The 21,199-nt window shown below is 42.3% G+C and overlaps 1 protein-coding gene across 1 annotated transcript in view; it reads left to right on the top strand.

Moving 5' to 3' along the window:
- The window catches only part of SCAF4 (SR-related CTD associated factor 4), a 147,812-nt gene that overhangs the window by 100,475 nt on the left and 26,138 nt on the right, over window positions 1–21,199 (top strand). The window contains exons 18-19 of the mRNA XM_077293971.1: window positions 6,895–6,981; window positions 7,767–7,931. Coding sequence (XP_077150086.1) covers window positions 6,895–6,981; window positions 7,767–7,931 — 252 coding nt within the window. The remainder of the gene's footprint in view (window positions 1–6,894; window positions 6,982–7,766; window positions 7,932–21,199) is intronic.

Below are 21,199 nucleotides of genomic sequence, written 5' to 3'. Positions count from 1 at the left end.
CCTCTATATGCAGTAGGTAACACGGGATCTACCGTTCACAATAGGTGATGTCACAGCTCACCTCCTCCTCCTGTACCATGACTGATAACACCTCTCTATACAGTAGATAACACAGGATCCACCATTCATAATAGGTGATGTCACAGCTTACCTCCTCCTCCTGTACAATGACTGATAACACCTCTATATACAGTAGGTAACACAGGATCCACCATTCACAATAGATGTCACAGCTCACCTCCTCCTCCTGTACAATGACTGATAATACATCTATATACAGTAGATAACACAGGATCCACCATTCACAATAGATGATATCACAGCTCACCTCCTCCTCCTGTACAATGACTGATAACGCCTCTATATACAGTAGATAACACAGGATCCACCATTCACAATAGGTGATATCACAGCTCACCTCCTCCTCCTGTACAATGACTGATAACACCTCTATATACAGTAGGTAACACAGGATCCACCATTCACAATAGATGTCACAGCTCACCTCCTCCTCCTGTACAATGACTGATAATACATCTATATACAGTAGATAACACAGGATCCACCATTCACAATAGGTGATATCACAGCTCACCTCCTCCTCCTGTACAATGACTGATAACACTTCTATATGCAGTAGGTAACACAGGATCCACCGTTCACAATAGGTGATGTCACAGCTCACCCCTTTCCCCTTCATAATAATTTGTGCCCAGATTACATCATGAGCCAAAAAGTCATTTGGGACATTTATCTATGTTGATGTGGCTGCTAACAAGAATGAAGTATGAGTCTAATAGGTATAGTGTTCATTGTGAAAATTGTACTTTTATTTTTTAATATGGTATAAAATTCTTCAAATCTTTTTAAACCTTATTTCTGTCATTATGCAAAAATAAAGCTGAAATATTGCATTTTCCACTGTTTACACTGAGACTCACCATAGGATGACATATACTTTTCTCTACAGAAGACTTTTCAGCAGTCTCAGTATCCTCACAGGGAGGTTTACAATGACAAAATCTGTATATACAGCAAATTACACATAATCCATCATTCACAATAGGTTGTTGCTTCCTCGGCCCCTTCCTGCACAGTGACCTCTGCACAGGTCAGATTATGCCCGCATACAGGATTCCTCCCTGCACAGTGAGCTCTGCACAGGTCAGAGTATGCCCTCATAGAGGATTCTTCCCTGCACAGTGACCTCTGCACAGGTCAGATTATGCCGCATACAGGATTCCTCCCTGCACAGTGAGCTCTGCACAGGTCAGAGTATGCCAGCGTACAGGATTCCTCCCTGCACAGTGACCTCTGCACAGGTCAGATTATGCCACCATACAGGATTCCTCTCTGCACAGGTCCGAGTATGCCCTCATAGAAGATTTCTCCCTGCACAGTGACCTCTGCACAGGTCAGATTATGCCAGCATACATGATTCTTCCCTGCACAGTGACCTCTGCACAGGTCAGATTATGCCAGCATAGAGGATTCTTCCCTGCACAGTGACCTCTGCACAGGTCAGATTATGCCAGCATACATGATTCTTCCCTGCACAGTGACCTCTGCACAGGTCAGATTATGCCAGCATAGAGGATTCTTCCCTGCACAGTGACCTCTGCACAGGTCAGATTATGCCCGCATACAGGATTCCTCCCTGCACAGTGACCTCTGCACAGGTCAGAGTATGCCCGTATAGAGGATTTTAAGTCAACCATGCCCAATGTGAATCACGTAAGTTTCCCTTTAATGTGCTCACACAGGCATACAGGTTTCATTCCTGTAGTGTAGCGCATTCACTCTTAATGTAATATTAATGCCTTGGCATACGATATATGTGAAAAATTTTGCTATAATCTGTAAGTACTTTTTTTCCTTTCCAATTTTCCTCTTCAGAAGCAGTATTCTTTTTTTGTCATTAAACTTTATCAGCATGCACAAGAGACAAATGTAGAATGACAAAAATGCAAGAAAAAAAAGCAAAACCTGCTTTTTTTCCCTGCAGCTTTATTGTCAAGAGAGCGGGTTTTGCTGCAGAGGAAAAAAGCCATTTGTTAACACAGCCTAAATTGTTTTCATGTATACTGTGTTCTTGCTGTATAACCACATGTACTAGGCATTGGGGGGAAAAAAGTCTGCAACGTTACAGACCTATCTGTATCTGTCAGCAGGGCAGACTTGTCATAAAACTGCAGCCACAATTACACCATGTCCAGCGCTACATGAAGAAGGTAGTGACGTCTTTGCTGCTTTCTGTGGTGTTTGTCAGTAGCTATCATTTCTCCTTACTGATCTGTTTTACTAAAACTCTACCTGAAATAGCAATTGTGAGCCATTATTCCTCCGGAATATTTATGAATGAATTGATAAGTGTCATCAAGTGGAACCTGTCATGGTAGACTTGCTGTGCAGTCAGTGCTGCTTGTACCCCTTTGACAAGAAGGAATGACAATGCCCGATTATCAGTTTTATTTATAAATATCGTGTAGCGGAGGCCACAGATCCCGCCCCGCAGTGTGATATGATGTATTCACACTGCGGGGCTGGGAATCTGGCGCCTGTGCAGTGGAGCTGGTCACCGTGCTCCATTGAAGATAATGCCGAAGTCTCGCGAGACTTCACAAATCGTGAAATCCGCCCATCGGTGACCCCTGTCACGTGATCGTGAGTCACCGATGGGTTGGAATGGCAATTAGTGGTCTCCTGCAGACCTCTATGGTTGTCACTGCTGGATTGCTATGAGCGCTGCCCCATAGCAAGTCAGCAATTCTGCTACACTCGGGCAATCTGATCATCGCCTGTATGTAGCAGAGACAATTAGGTTATGGCAGCTTTTTAAAAAATATTAATAAAATATTTAAAAGTTCAAATCACCCCTATTTCATCCCATTCAAAATAAAACAAGGACAATAAACAATTAAAAAAAATTGACACTAAACGGCGTACTGAGAGAATTACGTTTTTTGGGGGGCGCTGCAACATTGAATTAAAGTGCAATAACGGGCGATCGATCAAAAGTTCGTTTCTGCACCAAAATGGTATAATTAAAAACATCAGCTCGGCGTACAAAAAAATAAGCCCTCACCCAACCCAAGATCATGAAAAATGGAGACACTACGGGTATTGGAAAATGACGCAATTTTTATTTGTTTTAACAAACCTTTAAAAAAATAAAAGGAACCTAGACATGTTTGGTGTCTATGAACTCTTAATGACCTGGAGAATCATAATGGCAGGTCAGTTTTAGCATTTGGTGAACAAGGTAAAAAAGAAAATATCCAAAAAAAACGTTGTGGAATTGCACTTTTGCAGTTTCACCGCACTTGGAATTTTTTTTCCTGTTTTCTAGTACACGACATGGTAAAACGTATGGTGTCTGTCTTTCAAAAGTACAACTTGTCCCGCAAAAAGCAATCCCTCACATGGCCAAGTTGCCGGAAAAATAAAAAAAAGTTATGGCTCTTGGAAGAAGGGGAGCGAAAAACCAACGCAAAAACTAAAAAGGGTTAAAAGATAGCAGTTTCCATCAATCATGACCATTCCTAGATTTCAGAGGACACACAGTAGGACAGACTGCATCAAGAACATCTGCTCGAGACTCTTTTAGTGCGTCTGTCTTGTGCGTCACGCAGCCCGTCCTACTGCGTGCCTTCTGAAATCTAGGATGGGCTGCACAGTGAGATAGATGGCAGTCACCTTTTTTTTTTTTTTTTTTTTTAAATCCTCACTGTGCACTAGATAAAGTATACCTTTTTCAAAATATAAAGGTATTTAAAAAAAAAGTTTATTTTTATTACATTTCTCGAAGAACCCCTTTTTAAATGGTTATTCCCAATAAAAAAAAAAAAAAAAAAATCTTATCGATAAGAGAGATCTTGCTGATTTTCTGAAGTCCGTCCGCTTCCACCCCCAGTTTGTCCACTCCATTTATTGTTTCGGGATTGGCAAGTATAATGCTCTGTTATTTTCTGCGGACCCATAAACGATGAATGGGATGGAGGCTGCTTATGGGCTCCTCCGCTCCATTCAGAATGGGGTTGTAGAGCCTTGTTCTCAAGGTTGTAAAGCGCTGATCACAAGAAGCCTACAATCTAGTGTCCAGCAAGCTATGCCCTTTCCTATTCCTCACATTCATTACAGGACTATTGAGAGCCAACTAAAGGCAAAGATGTATGCGCAGATAATGAGTGGATGACGTCCCTGATTTAAGCATATAACTAAAATTCTTTAACCTTTTATGAACTAGGGCTGATGAAAGACAACTTCTCAGTAGGTGTCAAAGTAGGACATTTCTAGTCTACATGGTTAAATGATTGTGAAGATGTATTGTGTTTCCTCTGTTTGCTGCATATGACTGAAAGATGTGGAGCTTAAAAAAAAAAATCAATAAAAGTACACTTAAGTAATCTGCACAGGGATGTCTCTCCAAATGAGCAAAGTTAAAACCATTCAGAATAATTTCAATACCAGGATAAGACTATTCACATGTCTATTTCTAATGGATCCAGTAGAAAGAGATAATTGTTGCAAATAAACATGAAACTGACACCAGTTTTTCCTTTTTATAGAGATGTGTTTAAAAGCATAAACAATAGTTCTTATTTAATTCTGTTTTTAAGGTGGGGGTTTTTGTTCCATTTCAAAACTTTTTTTTTTTTCTTTTATTCTCCCACCCAGTAGAGGTTTGTTTGTTTTTGTTTGTTTTTTTCTTGGTACGCACCTCAATTAGAGAACCTGTTTGGTCCCTTGCGACCCCCAAAGCCACCAGCAGTTGTATCTGCAAATGGAAGTACCCTGCCTCACAGTCCCTGTATTACAGGGGTGGGGACCCTTTCTCCTGCTGGGGGCCATTTGGAAATTTCTAGTATCATTCGGGGGCCACATAAAAATGATCACCTTGAAAATGACCTCAGTATATTTAGTCAAACAATTACAGAAACTCACCCTTAATGTGACGGCTGGAGCTATTTCTCTTTGGTGCTGCTGTGATATTAGATGATACTGATCATGATGCTTTTCACAGCTGCTTTTCCAGAGGCGGCACAAAGATCACAGGAGGGCACAGATCATGGAGGGGCACATATCTGGAGGGGACAGATCACAGGTGGCACAGATCACATAGGAGCACAAATATCATATGGAGGCACAAAGCTGGGAGCCCCAGGGATCACAGGGGCACATAGCTGGAGGGCACAGAAATCACAAGGGGCATATAGCTGAAGGGCACAAATCACAGGGAGCAACTAGCTGCGGAGGGCAGAGATCACGGGGAACAGATCACAGGGGAGCACATAGCTGGGGGGCTCAGATCACAAGGGGCATATAGCTGAAGGGCACAAATCACGGAGCAACTAGCTGCGGGGGGCAGAGATCACAGGGGAGCACATAGCTGGGGGGCTCAGATCACAAGGTGGCATATAGCTGGAGGGCACAAATCACGGGGCATATAGCTATGGGGTGCAGAGATCACAATGGGAGCAGAGATCACTGGTAACCTATGGGGCACAGATCACGGTGGGGGGGGGGCACATAGCTGGGGCCACAGATCACATGGGGGCACAGCGATGACATGGGGGCATGTAGTTGGGAGCCACAGATCACAGGGGGCTTACAGTTGGGGGCAAAGATCAGATGGGGCAAAGAGATCATATTGGGGCACATAGCGGGGGGGGGGGGGGGGCACAGATCACAGGGGAGCACATAGCTGAGGGGCACAGATCACCTGCAGACAGGCCCAGAGCTGCCGGCACAGAGATCACTCTGGCCTCTGGCAGCTGCTCCTCTTCTGGGACAGGAGGACAGGAGCGCATTGACCGCTAACCCCGCCCACCCCGGCGCTAACTTCATCATTCCTGTGCAGGGCAGGAAGCGTTCCGTAATGAGCGCTGCCTACCATGCTCTTGGGGGTTAAAGGGCCGGCAGCTGGCTGGATGCGGCTGCCTCCTGAGCATTGCAGACTTCGGCGGACCTTCCCACGGGCCGGCCGCATGAAAAGCCACTGGGGGCCCCACCCCTGCTGTATTACATCACACACAAAAAGTTCTTTAGAAAAATGTTTTCTAAAGTCTGTTTATGATTTATAAATGAGGTCTTTGACTAGTCCATGGGGTGGTGTTGTCCCCAGACTAGACGACCCACTTGTATGTTATTACCCCCCCTGTGGGTGTAATCGCCAGTGCTATAGATCCCTTGTGCATGAGCGCGACTTCTGCCCCTCATGGTATTGATCCTCTGAAGCAGAGTGTGTTTTCAAAGGATCACTGCAGTGAGGGAAAGAAGCCACGCTCATGCGCGAGGGATTTATAGGGCTGGCAATGACACGCTTGTAAGTTATGTTATCATGTTCACAGGGGCGTGATAGCATGCTTAGTGGGCCGACTAGTCTGAAGACCCTAACGCCCCATCGACTGGTCAAAGGCTTCATTTACAGATCATAAACGTACTTTAGAAATCCTGTTTGTAAAGATCTGTGTGTAACGTAATAAAGTGATTTTTAGGCAGGTTGTTTACCTATGAAGACACAACTGGTGGTTCTGGGGGCAATTTCGAAGGGGATTTCCTATCCTTTTATATTAGGAATAGGTCATCAATATCTGATGGTGGAGCAGCACCCCGCCGATTAGCTGGTGCCGACGCCGGCTGGACGTTCAGTTGACAAAGTTGAGCACATCCAGCCGCTTCCAGGAACAGCTAACCGGCTGAGGTGCTGGATGTCGCATCCCCACCGATTTGATATCGATGACCTCTCCAAATTGCAACCCCTTTAAAATTGATTCCATTAAACAGATGACCATTAGTTTGATTTTTTTCTACATAAAATTTAATGTTTAACAAAATAAATGAAACCAAAGTGTCGTCTTCTGTGATTTTTCTAACACTGTATCTGCCCTCCAGGCTTTCTACCTCCTTTGGGGATGCCTCCTCCCATGGCTCCAGTATCTCTTCCTCCACCTTTATCTGGATTAGGCATGCCGCCAACCTGTAAGTCACTTCCTTTCTGGAACTTTGTGGTTTATATTTGTTCTGCAATTCATTATAATTACTCATCTATGAGCCGCCATTTAACTAACGTGTACAGGACCTGGGCAATGTTATTTTATAAATTAGGGAAGACGAGCGCTAGAAAGCGGGGCCCCAATGTGATCAGCAGAATCCACTTAGAATAATTTGTGTAAATCTATCATTTTAGATCTTGTATTAGGGTACCTTTACACAGTGCAATTTTGATCGCTACGACGGCACGATTCGTGACGTTGCAGCATCGTATGATTATCGCTCCAGCGTCGTAGACTGCGGTCACACGGTGCAATACACAGCGCTGGAGCGATAATTTCATGACGTATTTGCGATGTAGAAGCCGTTGGTTACTGTGCGCACATCGTATACAACCTGTGTCACACGATGCAATCATGCCGCCACAGCGGGACACTAGACGACGAAAGAAAGTTTCAAACGATCTGCTACGACGTACGATTCTCAGCGGGGATCCGGATCGCAGTAGCGTGTCAGACACAACGATATCGTAAATGCATCGCTGGAACGTCACAAATCGTGCCGTCGTAGCGATCAAAATTGCACTGTGTAAAGGTACCCTTACACATATGCACTGAGTTTCATTTGTTTTAATAACTATGTAAAATACCTGCTCGTAAACTAGAACAGACGCTGTGGGGGGGTATATTGCGTTGTTTTTAGTGGTCTTGCTTAACTTTCTATGAATGAGGGTCTCGTACTGGGAGCTTTGTGAATAACACTTGGTTTCTTAGCTGCTGCAGGTCCTTCATCAAATGATTCAGACATATCGCAAGGACATCCTATGTCTCTCGGATCTGGACGAGAAAATATTGAGTCTGATGATAATGGAAATGGATTTGGGCCTGCTCCTCAAGGAGGGCCAAATAATGCTCCTGGGCCAATGAACCCACATCACGGTAAGGCTTTCTTTAATACATTTTTAGAAGTATTTTCCTGTCCTTTTAATTTGAGGTTTGTTTTATATTGTTCAGGGTCTTGGTGAGAGAATGATTTTAGAGGCTTTTAAGTGTCCTTTCATATCGCGATAACTACGTCCTTTGTTCTTTACAAGGACATTGGCTGTTCGTGTAGTTTATGAAGGGAAAATATAGTTTACTGTTTGAGCATTTCTCTGATAAAAAAAATTGATTTAACTCGTGCACAATAGTTTGATAAAATATCAGCGCTGTACAAATGTGGTGTGGACAGACTTAGCTGTTAGGTTCTTTCTGGAAAAATATAACTTGGAAATTTTTGTAAGACTCTAGTTCCTGGGTGAAAGGTTTAGTAATACGCTATGGAGTCAATTCATCAAAACTGATGATGTTCACCCTCACTCTATGCCAGTCTTGCTGCAGCACACAGTGAAAATTCTTAATTCTGCAAACCTTCTGTCGTGCGCCTCCGTACACTGTGCCGGAAATGCTACTCCATTTATTTTATTTTTTTTTTATTTTTGAAATGCAAAACACCTGCATTTTTGATTAATTTAAACTGCACCTCCGGCTTTTCCCCTTTTAGCGAATCTATCCCAAAGTGGTGCAAAAAAACTTCAAAATGACTATCTAGTGCCTTGATTGCATATATCAGTATGAACCAAAGGCAAATAAAGTGAACTACAAATTCTTAATAAAGGTTCATTTAAAATAACATGCAAAATATAAAAGCATAAGTCTCACAACAGACGGACATGTCAGTAGACTGGATCAAGGGAGTGTGTGTAAAATATAGTAGTGATGGCACATAGATGTAGAGAGGTTATCATACATGTATGTGATATATGTAAAGTGCTGTGGAATATGATAGCGCTGTATAAGCAAAACCAGATAAATACAGTATATTAAATTTAACACCATTGTGTAGGATAATAGTAAATAGTATAGAGAAGTTACTCGATGATAACTGCAATAATAGTTACATGGCTGAAAACAAGTCGCCTGGGTCACAGATTGAAGTTGGGTCCCTTGTCCTTACACCCGAAGTGTTTCCTCCGGCTTCCTCAGGCGGTCAGGTATTTTAAGGCTCATCATAAATTGGTTACAGGGGTTAGTCCTGCTCCACTCACTCCTGCAACAAGAGGGGAGTGGGACAGATGACAGCAAGTCCACTGGTGCCCGCCTGAATGCAAAGTATCGCGCACCCATCCTGTACTAATGCGGTCATTGTCCCACTCGCCTCTCCACGCCGAAGGGAGCAGAGGGCTAATCCTTTAAAGAATGAGCCATTCTAAAGGTTATTGACTTCAGTGAAGAACAGATATCGCAAGGTAACGGTCAATGGGAGATTTTAGGAAAGTTTAGCAACCAAATGTTAAGCTGCTGAAAGCAATTGAGTTAGCAGGATAGATATCTGCTTAGTATGAAGCTCTTCTACCTATGATTCACGCCCAAAATCTTGGCACAAAAGCGCCATTCACAGATTCCAGTAATTGCTATGACACCCACTTTCTCTAATATTTACATGTTTATTGGGGTTTTCTGCTGCTTTGTCATTCAGTCCTTAAGAGTCTTATTTATTTATTTTTACCATTATTTGGGATTGTATATTGCGGCTTAAATGATTTTAGAGCTTGAACTGTTATGTTTACATGCTGTAAATGATTCCATCAAGAGTTCTGACATTTATTTACATGCTGTAAATGATCCCATCAAGAGTTCTGACATTTATTTACATAGTATAACGCCACTTGGAGACCAGAGTTTATAGCAAGGTGCACATCCACCTAATGAGCAGAGTACTAGTGGTCACCGTGGTCGGCCACTAACCCCACTGCCAGGTCTCTGCATAGTGAGCATTTGTTCGCTACAGAGCAGTCTATACGCGGTCAAAGGAGTGGAGTCTGTACAATGGCATGGTAGGAGAGCTGAGGAGACTCCTGCTGGAGTAGTAGGAAATGGGTAATTTTAGCTGCCAGAGGGTGGAGGTGACGCTCTCCAGGCTCTATTAGCAGTAGTAGTGGAAGCACATGGAGGGTATTTTTCTTGTTCTTCAGGACCTCTGTATGAAGATGACTTAATGGAAAACATTTTATGGAATCTGCAAAACCCACTCTTCAACATAGTGCTTGGAAAAGCACCATCTACAGTTTCTGATCACTTTGACAACCAACTTCACTAATAGTTATAGGACAAGCCACATTGCCTTTACATCTAGTTTTTGTTGTTTTCAAAAGACCTAATCTCCACACTTGCTTTACAAGCAGTGACCAGGGTACCTTTACACCCTCTATAGCGAATTGTATGTGTTGATTAAAGATTTCAATTAAGGGTCCAGTCCTGTGGGTAATGTAGGCATATTTCTTTGTCAGCTTTTAATTTTTACCTTTTTTTTACTTCTGATTTTAAATACACATGTACATGGTGATTTGGTTTCTTAAATCAAGACATATTTGTGAACTTTTGTTTTCGTAGGTTTTTTTGTATTTAAACTCATTTTTGAAAATCTATACATACTTGATACGGTGGAAATAAAGTCTTTCCATACACATGTAGACTGTTAAAAGAAAATGCTCTTTAAAAGCCATTGAATCATCAAGTATTATCAAAGGTTTAATCAGGTTTTACACAGATGTATTGACGTATTGCATATACGACACTTCCCTCATTTAACTTTTTCTAATCTGTCTTTTTCACTTTGACACAGAGTAAGCCACAAACCCATTTAGGAAAGATTCATTGTAACCCAAAAGCATTGATTTTAATAGCAGCCTTCATCTGCTGCACCATATTCAGAATACATATTGACTGCATTTTAATGGAATCGGTCAGCATTATTTCACACCCCCAAACTATTTCCCTGCACATGTAGCTCTTTCAAAGACAAGTCAAGCACTACCTTTAGGCTTCTTTTACTCATACCGTGTTTTTGCGGGCCGTATTGCTGTAATTTTCAAGGTCTGCCGCAATAACGGACTGCAAAAAACTTGTGGATTGACGTTTTCCGGGTTCCCAATACTATAGCAAAAGTATTGTGGAAAAAAAAACGGTGGTCCGCAAAACTGGAAGTGACGGCGCACAGCAAAAACAACCTTCTGTTGTTTTTGTGGCCCAATTGATTTACAATGGGGGCCGTGTCTGTAAGCCGTGAAAAAGATTGACCAGGCTCGATCTTTTTACACGGTTCTGACGGCCATACGGCGCACGGCACGCCGTGGAATTATTACAGCCCCATAAAAGCCTTACATGGCTAGTCCAATCCTCAGTTACTGATAAATCATTGTTTAGATTGATATGCAAATGAGGCTTAGGAACTGTGTAGTTATGTAGTTATGAAGCCTCTGCCACGCCAGCTCTATTCCCTGCCCACCACCACTGACTCCTGCTTGACTGATGACTTCACCTGAAGTCACACAGCATACAGGGTATCGGTCAAGGAGGCGGTGGCACTGGGCAAGGAATAGAGCTGGAGTGACAGACTTCAGATCTACAAGTAGTTCTTCAGCCTCATTTGCATATCTGAAGCCTGTTACTCCAGCTCTGTTCCTCACCCAGCACCACTGCCTCTATGCTGTGACTTCAGGTGAAAGCCTTCAGTCAAGCAGGAGGCGTTGGCGCTGGGCAGGGAATAGAGCTGGAGTGACAGAGGCTTCAGATCTACAAGTAGTTCCCCAACCTCCTTTGCATATCAATGCAAATGTTGATTTCTCAGTAACAGAGGTACAAACTTGCCACGTAAAGATATTGCTGGAATTGTCTTTGTAAGAGCTCCATGCGTACAGTGCCTAAAAGTAGTATTCAACCCCCTGCAGATTTAGCAGGTTTAATAAGATGCAAATAAGTTAGAGCCTTCAAACTTCAAACAAGAGCAAGATTTATTAACAGATGCATAAATCTTACAAACCAAAAAGTTTTGTTGCGCAGTTAAATGTTTATAAATTTTAAACATAAAAGTGTGGGTCAATTATTATTCAACCCCTAGGTTTAATATTTTGTGGAATAACCTTTGTTTGCAATTACAGCTAATAATCGTCTTTTATAAGACCTGATCAGGCCGGCACAGGTCTCTGGAGTTATCTTGGCCCACTCCTCCATGCAGATCTTCTCCAAGTTATCTAGGTTCTTTGGGTGTCTCATGTGGACTTTAATCTTGAGCTCCTTCCACAAGTTTTCAATTGGGTTAAGGTCAGGAGACTGACTAGGCCACTGCAACACCTTGATTTTTTGCCTCTTGAACCAGGCCTTGGTTTTCTTGGCTGTGTGCTTTGGGTCGTTGTCTTGTTGGAAGATGAAATGACGACCCATCTTAAGATCCTTGATGGAAGAGCGGAGGTTCTTGGCCAAAATCTCCAGGTAGGCCGTGCTATCCATCTTCCCATGGATGCGGACCAGATGGCCAGGCCCCTTGGCTGAGAAACAGCCCCACAGCATGATGCTGCCACCACCATGCTTGACTGTAGGGATGGTATTCTTGGGGTCGTATGCAGTGCGATCCAGTCTCCAAACGTCACGTGTGTGGTTGGCACCAAAGATCTCGATCTTGGTCTCATCAGACCAGAGAACCTTGAACCAGTCAGTCTGAGTCCTCCAAGTGATCATGAGCAAACTGTAGACGAGCCTTGACATGACGCTTTGAAAGTAAAGGTACCTTACGGGCTCGTCTGGAACGGAGACCATTGCGGTGGAGTACGTTACTTATGGTATTGACTGAAACCAATGTCCCCACTGCCATGAGATCTTCCCGGAGCTCCTTCCTTGTTGTCCTTGGGTTAGCCTTGACTCTTCGGACAAGTCTGGCCTCGGCACGGGAGGAAACTTTCAAAGGCTGTCCAGGCCGTGGAAGGCTAACAGTAGTTCCATAAGCCTTCCACTTCCGGATGTTGCTCCCAACAGTGGAGACAGGGAGGCCCAACTCCTTTGAAAGGGTTTTGTACCCCTTGCCAGCCTTGTGACCCTCCACGATCTTGTCTCTGATGGCCTTGGAATGCTCCTTTGTCTTTCCCATGTTGACCATGTATGAGTGCTGTTCACAAGTTTGGGGAGGGTCTTAAATAGTCAGAAAAGGCTGGAAAAAGAGAGAATTAATCCAAACATGTGAAGCTCATTGTTCTTTGTGCCTGAACTACTTCTTAATACTTTAGGGGAACCAAACAGAATTCTGGTGGGTTGAGGGGTTGAATAATAAATGACCCTCTGAAAAGACTTTTCACAATTTAAAAAAAAAAAAAATAATAAAAGAAAGAACATTCTTTTTTGCTGCAGTGCATTTCACACTTCCAGGCTGATCTACAGTCCAAATGTCACAATGCCAAGTAAATTCCAAATGTGTAAACCTGCTAAATCTGCAGGGGGTTGAATACTACTTGTAGGCACTGTAGATGAATTGGGATGTGAAATCCTGCTGACAATTTTGATATTTTGACGATTTACCATGTTTTCAGTCAGTGTTGATAATTATAATTATTGTGGATCAGAACGGAGTTCACACGTTTCTAGCGGGTTAAAATAATCCAAATAAAGGATTGTCAATGATGACTTGCCTTCTGCCATCTTGCAAGATAACGCTTGTGCGTAAAGGTAAAGTCTAATTGATATATACCAGAAACATGCTGTTTCCATTACCTAATGAAGAAAAAAAAGCAGGAGGCTTGTCTACATATAAAATAAATAAACCATGTTCCTTATGATATTGCTTCTACTCGAGAGGTAGGCGCTGACTTTGCCCGCGTAGTTTACATCTGACCTCCTCCACAGTCAGTTTTTCTATCCAGGGCATTTGTAAAGCTGCAAGGGGGTGCTGTGTCCTGAAGGACCATGCCTTGACACAATGGTAATTTTCACATTGTTTGTACACTTTACACTGAAGGCAGAGGGGATATATGTAGGGGTGGGGAATATTTTATAACCATTTGCTATAGCTGGACACAGTTGTTGAGCTCACTGGTTTAGAACCGTAGATTTAACATTTATCAATCTATTCAAATTTTTCAATTTTTTTGTGATTATTTTTTTTTTTCCATCCATACCTCCTATTTTATTTTTGATATTTACAATAAAGAGGGCAGACCGGTTATTGAAAACAAATTTGTTCATTGTATGGAGAGCAGTGATGGGCAGCACATACACAACCAGTATTTGTGACATGCCTCAAAATGTGCAATGGACAACATCCTACTAGCGCCTCCAGCGTCCGTATGTGAAGGAAGAGGATGCACGGCGCTCCATTGCTGTGGTTCTGCTCCCACGGAGTCACGCTGGCCCGGGGTTACTTGATTGCCAGCACAACCGTCAATATATGAACTCTTGAGACCTTGGTCTCTGCGGGTGTCAACTGTTCAGACAGTATTATACGTTCGTGAGAACACAGGCTGTACGCTCCTGAGAGGAAAGGTAAGATTATCCTTGCAGAGTTCATTGCATGTTAAAGACCCCAGTCCATTATCTACCAATAATAGCAAACCACTTTAGTGTATGGCATCATATAACACTTAAGGAATAATCTTTACAAGCAGGGTACACATTGCATATTCCATTGGAAATGACATTTTGCAGAGAAGCGTGCACAGGGATGTCTCACTATTATACAGGTCAGGATAATTTAGCCATTTAAACATAGCTGGAGAGGGAAGTTCAGTGAAGAGTTCTGACATTACTTACCGGCACATGGCGCCCACTGGTGTTCAGCGTGAGTATGCGCCTAATGACCGGAGTGCTAGTGGTCACACATGCTCAGTGATACGGTTTACTGAAGAGTAGCCAATAGAAATGGCTTCCTGCTTATCAGGAAAGGAGCAGAGCTTTCTGCATAACATGGTAGTAAAGCTGAGAAGACTCCTGCACTAGAGCCAACAAAGGACTGTTGTCAGCTGCCAGAGGGCGTAGGAGACCCTCGGCTGTATCAAGGAAAGCATGGAAGCAAAACAGAAGGGTATTTTATTCTAGGAACACTGCTAATTGCTGTATTTCAGGAACGAAAAAGATGGATGCTGTACAGCAAGTTGTTGCATTCTCTGTATATTTCTAGTGCATTACACACGTGAGAATCGGGATTTAATGTAGAATAAAACTGATTTTAGTAAAAACACAAATACAGGTACTTCTTCCCTCCGTACGGCATCGGCTCCGGTGTCAGTGCTTTTTTCCTTTCCACATTTAAATATTTCACCTATACAGTTTCTTTACATTTATATTTTCCATAGCTTGAGGATGTAATTTTATACCATGTAATGTATTTAATTATTTAAATAAAAGTTGGTTCTAAGTTTGTGTGTTGTGTAATGATTCTCAGTTATGACCGGTTTAGAACAAAATGTAATTTTCTTACACATGAGACAACTTTCATAGAAGTGAGGACAGTGTCAGTCAGTATACACTTATTTTTGCATTTGCGTGGCATCCGTTTCCAAATGATCAGTATTTCCCAAACTCCAGTTCTCACGGCCACGAACAGTTCGCATTTTCAGGTGAGAATTCCTGATGTCTTGATGATACTTCTATCATCGGTGCAAAGTAAATTCTGAAAACCTGACCTGTTGGGGGCTGTGACTAGAGTAGAGCAAATATGTTTGGAATCGGTCGCCGAATATGAATTTGCCATATTGGTACCTTAATCGTGTGGAATTTGTTTGATCGATTCCGAACTTTAGTTCATTTCAATTCCCATTGACTCCAATGACGTTCGGTAAATATTGCAAAAATATTCACCGCCAAAAGTAATCGGAACCGAATTTTGAAAAATTTGCTCAACTCTAACCGTGCAGACTGGAGTTTTTGAAACACTGCGTTATATTAATGCCGGGATGGGGAACCTCGGGCCGCTCTTCTTGCTCTGTGAAGCCCGCACTGTTCACTACCGAACGCTGAGACGCACGCAATGGGATTATGTCCTGACACCAATGCCAGCGTCAGGATGTACCTTGTGGGCGCAGTTATCGCGCAATTTGTACGGCCCAGAAAAATGGTAGAAATATCCACAAGGCCCTTGGCATACGAAGATTAAAGGGTTATTGTCCTCTTTATAGATGGTTGTCGGATAATTTGCAGCATTCTCGATATTAATCTCTTGTTTACAGCTCGTTGCCTTTGATACTGACCACTGCAGCCACCTAATGTATTAGTACTGCACTGAAGATGGCCGGGATAGAGAACAGTGAGCTCCAGCAATCCAGACCAATACTAAGTAGTGTTTACAAGCTCAATAGAGAAGCGCTTATATGCACTGTGTGCATGGTTGGCACTGCTAGACTACAGCGGTGGTCGGTCACCTAGGCAATGAGTTGCTATGCAAAAGAAGTGTTTAAATCTCAAGGAGTTCAGATTTTTACACCATCCAGCATTCTTTAAAGATGGGGAAACACAGGACACCTTCTCCCTCTAATAATTCTCACTATTTTCTGTTGGTAGAACATGTTAAGGTTGGTAAGTACAATGTCAGTATATTGTAAACTATAAAATTTCTGACTCGTAGAATGTTTTGACATTAAAAAAGGTTAATCTGCAAAGCTGCGGCCTTTACATGCCGTTCAGGCCATGTGGAAAGCTGAATGACTATCGCTCATGTCCACCAGTGCACCACCCGCACAAGGTGTCACTTAAAAGTAAAACATGAAATATGATATTATTGGGTTTAATCTATGTGAACACTGGATGTTAAAACCATGGAATCCCTAAAAGGAAAGCCCGTCATATTCCCACCATTCTATTGGGAGCACGTCACGATCATGTGGGTGGATTAGACTGCCCCAAATCCTTCAGCACCACATAGAAGATTTCATTTTGGACACAATGACTTAATTCGTTCTTTGAATGTTAAGAGTTCCATTCAGAAAGGGGTTTTTCAGGACCGCAACATTGATGGTTTGTTATTAGAATAGGTGTTTTGCAGTCACCCCTTAGAGGGGTTGTCCACTTTACTTTATGTTCTGTGTTTAGGATAGGTTATCAATATACATCATGGATGCCTGACCCCCACTAATCGTTTTTTTGATGACATGTCCATAGTTTCAGCGTTCTGGAAGGTGGACCCCAACTGATCTGATATTAAAGGTGGTGGTTCGTTTATTTTTTAATATTTAAATGTATATAAAATATCTAGATACTACAATGAGGAAAGTGTCCTGATAGTCACACTGGTCCTGGCAGATCCACACCTGACTTGGCGCAAACACAGGATAGTATTGGCAATGTGTAAAAGGGTCGGCTGACTGTATTTTTGTAATGGCTCAGGCAGAATTGGAGCTGTCCTGACGGGATCAGATACCGGGTGATCAGGGCATTTCTGTTAATTGAAATACCCCTTTAATATACTTAAATCTCCAACATGCTGTCCTAATAATGCAGAAACTGTAATATTAGCAAATACCTCCAATTAGAAATGTAGTGTAGTTCTTCTGATAAGCCATGTCTGTTACCCCATGTGCAGGGCATTGCAGTAGCTTAAGGGTATGTGCACACGATGCGGTGAACGCTGCAGATCCGCAGCGTTTCCGCAGCAGTTTCCCATGAGTTTACATTTCAATTTAAACCTATGGGAAACTAAAAACGCTGTGCACATGCTGCAGAAAAAAAACGCGCAGAAACGCAGTGGCTTACATCCCGCAGCATGTCACTTTCTGCGGGTTCCGCAGCGGTTTTACAGCTGCTCCTATAGAAAACCGCAGTTGTAAAACCGCGATAAATCAGCGATAAATCTGCAGCAAAAACGCAGCATTTTTGCCCTGCAGATTTATCAAATCCGCTGCGGAAAAATCCTCAGTGGATCATTCTACGTGTGCACATAGCCTAACTGTTCATGATTATGACCACTAACTGTCACTGGTTGTAACCATGGATATCTAAGCTACTGCAATGCCCTGCACATGGGGTAAGCAGCATGGCTTATCTAAAGAAATATACTACATTTCTAATTGGAGGTAATTGCTAATATTATTATTACTACACCAACTACATATTAGGATAAGATCATGGAGATGGGAATACCCATTTACATTTTTATTTTGCACCCTTTTTTTTTTTTTCCTTAACTTGCAACCCCTTTATGAAATGGGCAACATCTTTAAACTTTTGCATATTAAATTGCCATTGTAGCCACTATCAAAAGTGTAGCATGCTTTCATTGCCAAAAAATGTTTTTTTTTTTAATTTACATTCAATTATGACTGCCTGTTGTAAAGACTCATCTGTCTACAGTTGAACACCGACTATTGCATGAAGTTTTCGTCCTAACTTCACGAGTCTAATGCCTCTTCGGCTCTGTCACAGGTTGTCCTAACTGTACAGTGCCATGATACATGTCCAGCAGCTTTTTTACTGTTTGTTTTTATCAGTCATTCATTTAAAGGACTTGTCAGGGACTGTTGTTTTTACCATGGGTCGAAGAACTAACATACAGGTGGTTGGTAACTCCCTGCCTGTTCAGACCCGCTGACGACAGATCATCTGTTGTCGATGTCATGCTGCAGGGAGCCGTCAATCAAAATTATTTCGGCAGTCATGCCCCATGAATAGAGCATCTCTTCCTTTTCTGGGCTGTATTGCTGGCTGGAGCAGTAGGTGACTGCTCAGATCTGCTGCTGGGTAGGACAGGCAAGCAGTCAGCAACTACCTGCCTTAGTTCTTAGGCCCATAGTAAAATAAATATTTACAGACCACAAAAATGCAATTGGCTGGGGTTTTTTTTCTTCGTAATGTAGACGTATTCCCATCTCCAAGATCATATGCCAGTATGTAGTAGGTGTAATAGCAAATCCCTCCAATTAGAAATGTAGTATCGTTGTTCTGATTCGCTATGTTGCTTTTCCCATGTGCAGGGCATTGCAGTAGTTTAGGTAATCCATGGTTACGACCACTAAGAAGAATTAACTAGCTGTCACTAGTGGTCGTAACTATGGATATCTAAGCTACTGCAATGCCCCGCACATGAGGTAAGTGACAATAGTGAGTTTGAAGAACTATACTACATTTCTAATGAAAGCTGTATTACAATGAGTGAAACCAATTGTTGGGGAAATCCTGGGTTACGGCTCCATTTGAAACGGCCACTGTAACCCAGCTTTGCCACTGGTTTATGGTTATCAGGTTAGACATGGCTGTGCTCACTCAGTTCATTGTGGGTACCAAAGACAAGTCAGGTCTGCACAAAGCTGGCAGCAGGAGGATAGGGAGAACATCAAATTACCACTGGGAGGATTGAAATGTGGAAAAAATAACAAGTACATGCAGTATAAGGATATGCTGCATCTGTCAGATTGTCCTAGGAACGGCAGGTACACATTAGATTACACGGTCAGTAAAGGTCTTGGGAGCTGGATTTTCTTTAATTTTACAATGACCTATTGTATAATTTACAGCTTTAGGGATTGGTTCTTGCCTTAGGATGTTTTCTAAAACTGTTAAACATTACAGCATTGAATGTCATGTCGTCTTGTAAGACCGGAGCACACAGTGTTTGGTAGAAGACACTTTGGCCGAGCATTTAGATTACATTTTGGAAGAATTACTTGCAATGTCAAGCTGTGCCCCATTTATTAATCTACCAGGAACATGTCTGAATGCAACTTTTTTCCATTTATTTTTAAAGTTATGATTACTGTAATGTGCAAATTGTGTTGGGCCGTGTCACAGGGATCAGAACTACCAATGCAAGCATTTAAAAAATATACAAATATATACAAATATACATGCTTGAGAATATGTAGTGTTATTATTATTACTACTAAACCTTTGGGGCATTAAAAGTGACCTGTTCAACTTGGCTTTCTCCCATCCTGCTTTATTAGCTCTGGAGCACCCATGGTCTTTACAGACATCTCATAGATGGGGAGGGAGTGGTGGTGCCAGGAGTGGGACAACCACAGTCTAATATTGACTTACGGTACTTAATATAGGATATTATGTCATCAATATCAGAGTCCCAGAAAACACACAATGTTCCTTCCTGGTATATTCCTTATATTATCCCTCCTGGAAGTAAATTCACATCATGGCTACTTAAAAAAAAAAAAAAATAATAAATATATATATATATATATATATTATACCTGTAATCACCAAAGACTTTGCATCTTGTGCTGGTTTGTGCATTGGGTGTCCAGACAGAAGAAGGCCGCTCCATCTAGCAGAAAATCTTAAATACTTTATGAATGGTTCCATTCACTAATACAGTTAAGGCCACTTTTTGGGCAGGCATAAGCTAGGTTGTTGGCTAAGAAATAGTGATGAGCGAGTATACTCGTTGCTCGGATGGTCTTTGAGTATTTATGACTTCTCGGAGATTTAGATTTAGTTTTCCTTGCCTCAGCTGAATGATTTGTGGCTACTAGACAGCTTGATTACATGTGGGGGTTCCCTAGCAACCAGGCAACCCCCACATGTACACAGGCTGGTTAGTAGCTGTAAATCATTCAGCTGCGACGATGAAAGCTAAATCTCCGAGCATTTACAAATACTCAGAGACCACCCGAGCAACGAGTATACTCGCTCATCACTACTAAGGAAGAACACAAACTGGTAACCATAGTGGACAAAAATTACCAATTCTAAGCATACTTTGATGGCACAACTTTTTTTTTTTTAAATACCATAAATGTATGTATCATTGGAAAGCTAATGTTAGAGTATACTGCAATGAAATTTGAGGTAGAACAGCAGCTAAAGGGAATCTTGGCATGTAAGAGGTAGGAACAGTGATCCTGATTCCAGCAATGCGTCACTTAGTTTACATAGTTACATAGGTTGAAAAAAGAAAGGGCTAGGTTCATCAAGTTCAACTTTTCTCCACCAATTTGGGTGGACCAGTTGTGATAGAATCAGTTTTCTCTGTTGCTGATTTAGCAGATCTCTGCAGTAACTCCGCCCACACCCCTGATTGGCAGCTTGCTGTGTATAACCCCGCCCACACCCCTGATTGGCAGCTTGCTGTGTAACCCCCCTTCCCCCCCCCCAACTGATTGGCAGCTTTCTGGGTACTTTGTATAGTGAAAAAGCTGCTAATCATTGCTGGGGGAGAGTGGTTGGACTAGCAGCCTTAATCACATGTCCTGTAGTGATAATCTCCTGCTGATAAAATACTAATTGTATTGAAACGGCAAAACACAGCCTAGTTAGTGACTAGTGATGAGCGAATATACTCGTTACTCGAGATTTCCCGAGCACGCTCCGGTGTCCTCAAGCTGGCTAGCAGATGTAAATCATTCAGCTGAGGTGAGGAAAACTAAATCTCCGAGCACTAAAAAAAATACTCGGAGGGCACC

Source organism: Ranitomeya variabilis, chromosome 3, assembly GCF_051348905.1.
Source record: "Ranitomeya variabilis isolate aRanVar5 chromosome 3, aRanVar5.hap1, whole genome shotgun sequence".
Taxonomy (NCBI): Eukaryota; Metazoa; Chordata; class Amphibia; order Anura; family Dendrobatidae; genus Ranitomeya; species Ranitomeya variabilis.
The sequence above is the reverse complement of the archived record's forward strand: the minus strand, read 5'-3'. Positions and strand labels throughout refer to the sequence as shown.